General features: G+C 40.7%; 1 protein-coding gene across 3 annotated transcripts; it reads left to right on the top strand.

Moving 5' to 3' along the window:
* Window positions 1-1,117: 1,117 nt before the first annotated feature.
* Window positions 1,118-8,466, top strand: HCCS (holocytochrome c synthase). Of its 3 annotated transcripts, none has more exons than XM_046944431.1 (7): window positions 1,118-1,146; window positions 1,697-1,847; window positions 2,526-2,674; window positions 3,274-3,422; window positions 4,507-4,626; window positions 5,763-5,849; window positions 6,095-8,466. In XM_046944431.1, exons 2-7 carry the CDS (start codon window positions 1,730-1,732, stop codon window positions 6,291-6,293), a joined length of 822 nt encoding a protein of 273 aa, XP_046800387.1. In that variant the 5' UTR covers window positions 1,118-1,146; window positions 1,697-1,729; the 3' UTR covers window positions 6,294-8,466. The 3 variants fall into 3 exon arrangements, with proteins under 3 accessions (XP_046800387.1, XP_046800386.1, NP_001026446.1); XM_046944430.1 differs by having other exon boundaries at window positions 1,138-1,212; NM_001031275.2 differs by having other exon boundaries at window positions 1,138-1,350.
* The last annotated feature ends 2,213 nt before the right edge of the window (window positions 8,467-10,679 follow it).

Here is a 10,679-nt window from a genome sequence, read left to right as displayed (position 1 = left end):
TTACGCAGTGATTAAATTTCTAGAGGTGATTTTTTTCTATTTTTATTTCCTCTCATGTCTTAAGGGGAATCTTGTGCTATTTGTAAACAATATTCTTAGGGTTCTTAGGTTATTCTTACTCATTTTACGCTTTCTGTGGAAAACTTGTTAACTGTTCGATCCGTCTGCAGTGACTCAGGCTGGGAACGTCTGGAAGCCTTACTTAGGGTCGGATGCTATATAGGTCAGATTTCCAAGTGCTTGGGAAGGGACAATGAGGCTCGCTGGGACACTGTTGTTCAGCACCGGATGGCTTTTACCAGTGAATGGAGGACAGGAAGGTCTGAAGGTGGCTGGGAACAAGGGAAGCCGTTCTGTGAGCCATTCTCAACCGCACAAATTCAACAGATCTTGGAATTGCGAGAACCCCTGCGTGAGATATAGAAGCGGATATGCAAAATGCTTCCTATGTCATTTTTTGGTGCACAGCTCCCCTCATATATATATCTATATATATATTTTGGTGAACTTTGTGTTCTTTCTGAAATTTTCCTTTGTTTTTGTACTTGTGTGATAATTCCAAACTAGAGGTTTTGTTTTGCTTGTTTTACATCTTCACAGTGGGTATCTGTCATTTTACAAAGGGTGGATGTTGTTGTGAGTACACTCTGGTTTTGCTCGGTTTTTCTGGAGTCCACAGAGGAGGATACCTAAGGGCAGAGCGTGTGCTTCCTTGAGGCTGTCACCCTGTTCTTTGCAAGGCTTTACTCTGAGGAAGAAGTATTTGCTGCAGAAACTCCGTGACGGACCCGGGAAGATCCTGTATTGAGAGGTGGTGCGTGAACGTGTTCTTAAAAGCACTGAAAGATTTTTTAATTCGGGTGTTTAAAACACGACTGTGCTCTTACAGACTTGTGTGCTACAGCTGAGTGCCAGCAGCCCTCAGCAGCGCAGGCTGCCGCCGTACCGCCGCTCCGGGCTCCCTGACGGCGCAGGTGGTCTCACCCCGCCATCCCGCTCCGCCCGCAGCGTGGCGCTGTGCCGGGCAGGCCGCCTCCTATCGGCGGCAGCTCTCGGCAGGGCCCAGCCCTCCCCGCCGCCTGAGAGAGCAGCCCGGGCACGGCGGCACCCCCGCGGTGGGCGGGAGCGGCTGTGCGCAGGCGCGGGGTGGGTCGGCGCTCTCGCGAGGCGTGCTTCTACACCGGGGTCGCCGGGGGCGCGGGCCCGGCAGAGGTGAGGGCGGGCGAAGGAAAGCGAAGCGACTGGACGCGGGAGGCGGCGGGATCTGCGGTGCGGCGCAGGCCGTGGCGCCGGGCCCGGCCCGGCCCGGCTCTGATTGGCGAAGTGGGGCGGGCTTGACCTTGCCTGCGGGTGAGTGCAGGACGGTGTGCGTTACGGGTCACTGAGTGCTTCCCGCATGGGAGCTAGGGAGGCGAGGCCGGAGGCTCGGGCTGTTCCCAGGAGCTGAGAGCCGGGGAAGGGGTCCGAGTGGAGCGCGCCTCCTCTGCTGCGCAGCGTCCTTCGCTGTACGCGCTGTGGAGGCCGCGGCCGTAGGTTTTTATTGAGGCAGTGCGTTTATGGCTCGCAGGGATTTTTTGTTACTTATTACGGATGTGTTTTCAAGCAATTTGTGATGCCGCGGTATATCTGTATTCACTGTAGTAAATAATGAACGTAGGTTTGATTTCTAGGTAGTTGCTTTTTTTCTTTTATTTAGAAACTTGAACTGAAAAGCCCCATTTCAGCAACCATGGGTCTGTCTGCATCCTCCCCAGCCGCCACAGCTCAGTCAGCAGCTGAGCCATCCAAACAGCACCAGGTAGCCTCTCCGCCTTCAGAATGCCCCATGCATCAGGAGAAAATGAGAGGTAACTGTTTGAAAGCTAATGAAGTTGCTCCTTATGCTCAAAGGTATTTGTCGGGAAAGAAAAACAACTGCATTAAAAACTTGGAGCCTGTCCCCCACCTGAGGTTATTTGCAGGTAGCAATTGATGACAAGAACTCAGCTGTCCTCAGAGAGGTGCCTCCTGCAGAACCTGTGGGCCACTCCTGCTCACCTTCCTCTAGAGGGGCCCTACAGGGCTTTGGGGCACATCCATATGGGGCCAGATTGGTGCCTATGCTCTTTTGGGGGTGGTCTCTGGGAGCAGATGGTTGTACATCAGGGAAGGGGCAGCAGAAGGGTGCTGGGAAGTGCCTCGGGAAGGACGATGTCAGGTCTTTGTTGGCAGATTGAACACATGTTGGATTCACATTGCTTTGGAAATCTTGGTGACAAGCAGCTTGGTATAGTGGCCAGCATGAAGCAGGGTGTAAGCGTTCAAGGCCTGTGTGAGAAGCTTAGGTTTGAGCATGGTGGTGGGTGATAAGACAGGCAAGACAAAAATATTTATGATAGCTGGAAAGCGTTCTAAAACTCGAAACAAAAAGTGAAGTAGCAGTCCTGTATTTACATTAGTATTCAATGAGCTGTTTCCCATCTCCTATCATGTTTTAGAGACTTCATTTTGTAACAAAACGTATAATGCTTTTTCCTGTATTTCAGGTTGTCCCATGCACATGAAGGCTTCTGACCGTAGGGCTGAGAACACAGACGATGTTCCTGCACATCAGGAAAGAGCATATGAATACGTAGCATGTCCTGTGAAGTCTGGGGCATCTCAAGTGAACGATGACATAGATCCTAGCAATATGGTAACTTTCATTTAGTTTTGGATGTTTTCTTCAGTCTCATTTCTTCAAAAATGCCAAAAATGTAAATATTGATGCTGTCTAAAATGGGAACTCTGGCAATTAATGTTCTTTTTTCCATTTTAAAACTGCTTTTTCTGATTGTGTATCCAAATATTTTTGGACTTCAGACTCTTTTCTTCAAAGCTGAATCACTTCTGATTACAGGGGTTTTACAGTTTGTAAATATTTTATGCCATATATTTCTATTTGTTACTTACACGCATAGCTCTTAAGTTATGTCAGCGGTTTCTAGGTTCTGTGCAGTAGTGGGATGGTAAGTTCTCATTCAGGTCCTTCTGACATTTCCTCTGATTACAAAAGTGTGCAGATTTGAAAGTTGAAGTTTAGACAAAAGGTGTTCTTTGGTCTTCAGATGACAAACTTACACAAAGCATTCTGTTGCTAAAAAGAGAGGTGATTTCAGTGGATCTATTGTGAAGGCTGAACTTCTTGATCTTGGTAGTGGCTGCTTAATTATTGCTTTATTTTTTTCTCAAATACATAATAATTTCTAGTTTGGTTTTGCTACTGTTGTTCAGGTGATTCTCTGTGTTTTCTAGATGCCTCCTCCTAATCAGTTACCATCTCCAGATCAACCATTTCCATTGTCAACTGTTAGAGAAGAATCTTCCATTCCTAGGGCACACTCTGACAAGAAATGGGTCTATCCTTCAGAGCAGATGTTTTGGAATGCTATGCTAAGAAAAGGGTAAATACGCTGAATTATCAGCTGAAGTCTGTGTGAGCCTGACGTTTTTGAAAGAGCATCATTAGTTATTATTCATAGATGCTATTTAAGATTTTCAAGCAGGAAGCAATTAACTTTCATTTGTAAAAAATACTGCTCTTTTTTTTTTTTTAAAAAAAAAAAAAAAAAAAAAAAAGCTTTACCATTACATTTGAGCTGATCCCAAAGACTGTCCTCCCCCATCATCAGCAAGGTGGCTGAGAATGTCCAGGCAGCTGCTGCTGACTCAGAACATTTTCTTAAAAGTCACTGCATAGGTGCAGACAGACTTTGTATGACTACCTGCCTTCACATGCAAGAGGCTTCAGTCTAATCCTATAAACTGATAGTAAAAGTTCTGTGAATCCAGAAGCGTTCATTTGACTCTGTAATACTGCTAAAAATTTGAAAATTAAAATTGTTTGACTTGTAGATGTTTTCTGTCTAAACAAAACTTCAGTGTAGGCAAGATCTAACTGAATGATAAATGACTCATTGGCCTAAAAAAAGTCTCTGCTGCTGTTTCTGCATTACTTTATATTTATTTGTTTGTCATTCTGAAACATATACTAAAGACAATATATCATGAGCAGTCTATATTGAACACACAAATTTTTATCCTGTAAACGCTTGAATGTATTCAATTTTATGCCTGTCAAAAAGGAAGCACAGTCACAGTGCAGGATCAGAGAGATGGAAGGCGTTTCAAAGTGTATGCAAAATGTATTGAGTAAAGGACTTTTGTGCATTAAGAACGTAAGTGGGATTTTCCTGAGCGTTTTTACAAATACTGTGGATGTGCCACTGTTTGCACATCCTGATAACTTTCTGATCCAGTTAAGCTGTTAATTTAGCTAACCAGAAGTTGTGAATCTCTATGATGATAACTTAGATAACTATCTGTTTACACAGAAAATGAAGTGGTTCTCAGGATGCTTAAGCAGATGAGCCAGAAGTTTGCATTCTTGTTTTGTGTCTTTGCATAAACGCTTAGATCTCTTGATTCAATGTCCATCCAATAAATGAAGGAATATGAAGGAGTTACACAGTAATACTTACTTTTCAGGTGGAGGTGGAAAGATGATGACATAACAAGTGAAGATATGACTAACATCATTAAGATTCACAATCAAAATAATGAGCAAGCTTGGAAGGAGATTTTGAAGTGGGAAGCTCTTCATGCTATGTATGTACACATGAAATGAGAAGCAAGTCATTTGGTTTAGCATTTGCTTTTGTAATTGCTTCCAAGTAGACTTTGTAGTTTTCATAAAATTATTCTGGTGTTGATACATTTCAAAAGTTATGGTCTTGTATGATCTCTCATTTTGATAATCAGGAAGGAAGATTACTCAGAAGGGATGACTAGAACTGAATAATTATACTGACAAAATGGATCAACCATCTAGTGGTGTGGTATATTATGTGGATTTGGAGGAAAAAACATCTTACTGTATCTGTTTGAAGATTACCTTATTTCCATCTTTGTTATGAAAAAGACAGGGGACGTAAACTTTGTTTAAGAGGGACTGGTGTCACTTTTGGTATAGTCCTTGTTCCTAGAAGACAGACTAGTTGAAGATGGTGTACCTAGAAATCATACTCTGAAATTCCATGACCTGTGTTGCAGAGTGGTTTCCTTTATGATTTTCTGTTATTTGTTTTCACTTCTGTAACCTGTTACATTTGCGGATGAGAGCTTCTCTGTTGGTGAGTTAGAACAGTGCTTTGGAGCATATCATGTGTACCTTATCATACTGGCAGTAAGTGCTATCAAAACTGGGGCACTTTTCAAACCATTAAAAAAAAAAAAAGCTGGCTTAGATGACTGTAATTACGTTTTTTACTGTTACTATTTCCCCTACTCCATTTCTCTATTACTAAAACCAATTATTTTAGTGGTGTGTAGGGGAACTGTTAGGTCAGGGTTTCAACTGGTGATTGAGCACGTGGTGAAGGGGTGTGGCTATTCCAGAGAGCACAGGCAAATTGTTTGCACCTGTGCTCCCTGTGTGGCTAGAAGGGGTGGACTTGCTCTGGGCTCATATAGGGGCCAGCTACTGAAGGGAGAGCATCTCTTGGACTTAGGCTGCTTCTTGAGGCGTGCAGCATAGCCAGAGAGCTCCTTCAGCAGTTGGGTGAGGTCAACTTTTCTCTCTTTATGTGACTGTTGGCCTACCTGCAAATGCTTTGCTTGGTATCACCAAGAACCTGTCAGAAGCAATTTTCCTTCTTAGTGAGCAGAGCATGGTGTAAACAGTTAAAATTAGGCTTTGCTTTAAAAAGTAGAAACTATTACGTCTGTTCTAATTTTTCTTGTAGGGAATGTCCTTGTGGACCGTCCCTGATGCGGTTTGGAGGCAAAGCGAAGGAGTATTCACCACGAGCCAGAATACGTTCATGGATGGGGTACGTTGGCTTGAGAATAGGACTTCTAGTCAAGAGGAAGGGTAGAGAGACATGTGTGGAGATAGTGTAGGAGTAATTTAGAGATGATACAAAAGTAGAATTGCAAGTTATAATCACCAGAAGATGCATGTAATAGTAGGGATCTTATGCCAGAATCTGAATAAATAAATCTTGCTTCCACTCCCTCTCCCAGGTTCATAATAGCTATCCATTAAATTTTTCTGCACTATTATCTATCTTTCCAGATATGAACTTCCCTTTGACAGACATGATTGGATTGTTGACCGATGTGGAAAAGAAGTGCGATATGTTATCGATTACTATGACGGTGGTGCAGTAGATAAGAACTACCAGTTCACTATCTTGGATGTTCGTCCTGCGTTTGATTCTCTCTCAGCTGTGTGGGACAGGATGAAGGTAGCTTGGTGGCGTTGGACTTCTTAACCACTGCTGTTATGAGTGATCAAAAAGTAAACCACTTGACTCTGAGGATTGAGGGTATGTGGATAGTAGGACGTGAAATAGTAGTTCAGTGGAGCTGTGATTATTTTTGTCACCAGTGTTGTTTGGGGGGGGGCATGACGAGGGTGAAGAAATGCATTGTTAAGTATACCAATGCTTTATGATACTATAAATTATATAATAAAAGTACAGAAGCAAAAACATGTATCTTAATTTTCTTGAGACCTGGGAAATCTTTTATTTTGTTACAAATCTTGCATAAGATTTCCTTCTTTCATTTCATGCCTTTGGTGCTGTGCCAAATACATTAGGTTTCCGGTTCTGACTGTGGTTTTGAGCATTACTTAAAAAATAGTGAAAATGGGAAGTTTCATGAATGGTTGCCCTTAGTTACAGTATTGGCATACTCAGATGATAAAGCATAAAGGTTGTGGACTGTTACAACCTGCATGTTTTACTAACTCTTGAAAACTACACGCTTGTTTTTACATGGGCACTTTATCTGTTCAAATACGTTTCCTCAGAAAATTTCAGTCATATCCATTCTGTTAAAGAAATACGAGTATTGCAGTGTGAGTATTCCTAATAGTGCGTTCAGTTGAAAATGTGGAGAGTATACTTAAGCCTTAATTTGCAGTTCATCTTTGAACAGAAGAACAGCTGATTGTTAGAGGCAGGAACTGAGTGTATCGGTTGCTCTTAAAACATTTCTCAAAGGAGATAAGGGTTGATCTCTAATGAGTATTTATTTAATCATTTTAAAAGTTTGTTTTCTAATGTAAGAAAGTTGTATTCTTTTATTGTGTCTTCTCATGTATTCAGGACAGAAGCTTGATTTAAACAATGTGTCTGGCAGCACGTCTGGATTTTGCATCGTAGTTTCATCACCTGTAGTGTAGTATTTAATTCTTTTTAAAATACATAACAGTTGCACAGAGGTGTATGACTACATAGTCATAACACGTTCCTTCATAGCAGTGACAGTGAGGTGTGGTACAGATGTATATACAACTTGGCTAAAAGGGTATCCAAAGTGCAAGTAAGCAAGGTTGAATTGAGTGTTTTTTGAGACTGATGCTTGTTAATGCTGTGTGGCTGAACTGAGTGATGTTTGTGCTTAATAAGGAGAATAAACTATTCTCTTTTTTTTTTTTTAATTCTTCCACTGTAATAGCTTTAAATTTGCATGGCTTGGTAAATTTCAGTTGCCACATACCTGAAATTATGTTACTCCTCCCTTTCAGCATACAGTACTGTTGAGGATAAGTCCTCAGTGCAAAGGACTTGAGAATGGAAAGAATAACCAAATACCACATTGTAGTTTCTCAAGTCAGAGTTTCTTCTTGTAACTTGAGAAGCTTTAACTGGCAACCAGCTGTACCTTAATTTTCTGAAAGTGGTTATTTTTCACTGATAGCAGAAGCTTTTTTTTTTCTTCTCCCAAGGGGAGAATACCTTAATACTTCAGTAAAGTAACTCTTCTCATTTAGGAAAACAATCAGGGAAGCTTCCATATTTCGTGGTACTAATGGAGACTAATGACTCCCACTTCAGAGGTAACTATCTGCAGGGTCAGAATAAAACTTACCCAGAAGTCCAGAATCCTAAGAAATAACTCCTACTTTTACCTGTTTCCAATTTCCCTATTATTTTCCCCCTTTTTTCAGTGATTCATATATATGTATGTGTGTGTACATATATTAATAAGAACAGTTTAGAGCAACAAATCCTAAGCCTCAGTCTGAGTAAGCAGTATATATGTGAGATACAAGAAGTGTGTGATCTTCTATGAAGCATTGTATCTGACAGTAAAAGAGCTACTCCTTTCAGTTCTAATAGAAAAGACAGAAGATTGCTGCTTTTTGAGGTGGGCTTCTTGAGTTTTATGTATACATTTGGTAACTTGATTTATGCACAATGGAGAGAGTTCTTTGGAAGCTTCAAAATGACTAGTCTGCACTGTTGGTTTTGGAAACTTGACATTAAGTGTGTTATGAAAACTGTAATTGCTCCTAAATCTGCTAAAAGATGTTTCATGCTGCTTCATGAGTTTACTATCTTCTGTTTCATCTCTCCTAGATTCAGAGTTGTTCTTTTCTGTGCTGCTTTGTCATCTAAACAAAAAGGAGAATCAAATAAATATACTTTTCTTATACTTCGGTATTTGTGATCATTTTTCTAGCTCTAGGAATTGTTAATATGAGCTCTTGCATGTGCCAAATGAGATAACTTCTTTAGGCCATTACAGCAGATCTTTGAATATGTACTACTCATATTTAGGTGAAGAGAATCAAGAAGTAAGGACTAACTTAAGTGTTAGCCAGCCAAACCTGCAGGTTTCAGGACAAGAACATATGACAACAAATATTTTCATCCTCAGTCCAGCTAACTTCCAGAAAGGAAGGTTTTGGTTTTTTTTTAGTAATCATTAGAAATTTAAGTTTGTGTTCTACAAGCTGTGAGGCTTAAGGAAATCTGCAATTCTCTGTTGTAGGTTGTCCTAGGTTCACCTGTGTTCTACTTTATTATGTCCAAGCTCTCTTCTACCTGTTGTATTTGGGTCTTGCATTTAAAACAGCTGGTCTGCAGTTGAAAATGTGATCTTCAAAGATACTGTGTTCAGAAACTGCAGTCTCTGTGACTCTTTCGTGATCAATGGAAAAGGACTCTGGCATAGCAGTCCAACTGTAATCAGGTCTTGGGTAATGTGTATGTAGCCAAGAGTAATGCTGATATTCCTGGAGTGTGAGACTGTTCTGCATTCAGCTTCTCTGGCTTGCCATTGCTTTGCTTCAGCTGGCTCCTCTGCAGTTAGGATGCTCTGCACCGTGCTACCAATCCCGAGGAGCACCAAACATGCCTGGTGGGCCTACTATGCTTTTCCTGCTAAGTGATGGCCTAGTTCTCCGCTTTTCTACATTGTGTACTCTTAGCATCTGGCCAACAGGAATGCCTTGTTCACAGCCTTGTCCTGGCATACCTGTAGTTCCTTGACAAATGGAGTCATCGTGATATTTTGCCACTGTGTTGTATTAGGCAATTTGGAAAAGGGGATGTATTTCTTGTCACCTTTCTTTTCCACCCTCTCCCCTAGAAATAACTGTTCCTTCTTCTCAGTATTACACCAACAGTCCTAGCTCTTCCAGAAATTTTCACCTAAGCCCTAGAATTTCTGCCCTACTTTGCTGTAGAAGAAAGGGATTGTATCGCTGATAAAAAGGTATTTGTGTCCATTGTTGATTGCTGATATATTTAACTGCCAAAGCTAAGTGTTCTGGATTACCGTTTTTAAGTTGTCATATGAAAGAGACACGTTAGTTCAGTGTAAAGGGGGACAGTAATGACAATTACATAATGTATTCACTCGCAGGACTTCTGTGTGCTCTGTAAACAACTATTGAAAGACATATTTTAGTCTATGAATATTGTTGTATCTCCAAAAGGTTTGAGAGCAGCCAAAGATCTTTCAGTGCTCTGAAAACGATTACAATCTGTCATCTTAGGCAAAGATCTATATGCAGTGAATCAAATAAGTATTGATTCTTTTTGCAATGTTAGTAAGAACCTATGGTCATATTAGATGCATCACTTTGTAAAACAACATTTGTTCTGTTAACATTCTGTTTGCATTAGATGATGAATCACTTCTATGTGCATCTTCTAGGAAGAAAAATAGGAGTTTATCAAGCTCTTAAAGAATCTTAATTTCTTTTATGAATGTGACATTTGCACCTATTTTATCTTAATACTTGCACATCGAATTGTACAAAAACTTGTATGCAGAATACTAGTCCTGACTCCAAACTCAGATTTGTTCCCTTGAGCATATGTGTAGTGATGAGTTACTGCTTCAAATGGTTGTGCTCATTCCAGCAGGAGCTGCTCACAAGACATGTCTGCATGTTTGCAGCATGTGTGCGTATGTTTGTAAATGGGCACTGAATGAAACATTTTCAAAAGGCAATATAAATACATTGAAAGTATTGGAATTATTTTTAGGCCCCATTTAAAAAATCTAAAGGAATAGATACTGTTTCCTGTATTGACATTCCAGTTTGGATAATAACCTCTCTTATATACTAGAAATCATCGCATTTGTTTTCAAAATATCAAGGGAAAAAAAAAAGCAGCAAGAAAGCATCATGGACTTAGTAATGATTTTTGCTCTCCAATATTTTGCCAATTTTGTGGTAACATCATAACATTTTAGCAGTTTTTCTGATGTGCTGCTGCTCTTGCTTCTTTCTGACGACCACAACCCCATAGTTCTCCTGTCTGTAGGGGTAGCTAATGCTTTAATTGATCATTAGACTTTCAAAATGAGTTTCCATCTCTCAAAAGATTGTGTCTTAGGGAATTGACTTGGAG

The sequence above is a fragment of the Gallus gallus genome, chromosome 8 (genome assembly GCF_016699485.2).
Source record: "Gallus gallus isolate bGalGal1 chromosome 8, bGalGal1.mat.broiler.GRCg7b, whole genome shotgun sequence".
In the NCBI taxonomy this organism is placed as follows: Eukaryota; Metazoa; Chordata; class Aves; order Galliformes; family Phasianidae; genus Gallus; species Gallus gallus.
Note: the sequence above shows the minus strand (reverse complement) of the source record. Positions and strands in the feature narration are given on the sequence as shown.

Excerpts from the sequence above, each read along its gene's own strand:
- HCCS (XM_046944431.1), top strand. The coding sequence starts at position 1,730 with ATGGGTCTGTCTGCATCCTCCCCAGCCGCCACAGCTCAGTCAGCAGCT. Across the intron at positions 2,675-3,273 it reads ACATAGATCCTAGCAATATG|ATGCCTCCTCCTAATCAGTT; the intron begins GTAACTTTCATT and ends TGTGTTTTCTAG. Across the intron at positions 3,423-4,506 it reads AATGCTATGCTAAGAAAAGG|GTGGAGGTGGAAAGATGATG; the intron begins GTAAATACGCTG and ends CTTACTTTTCAG.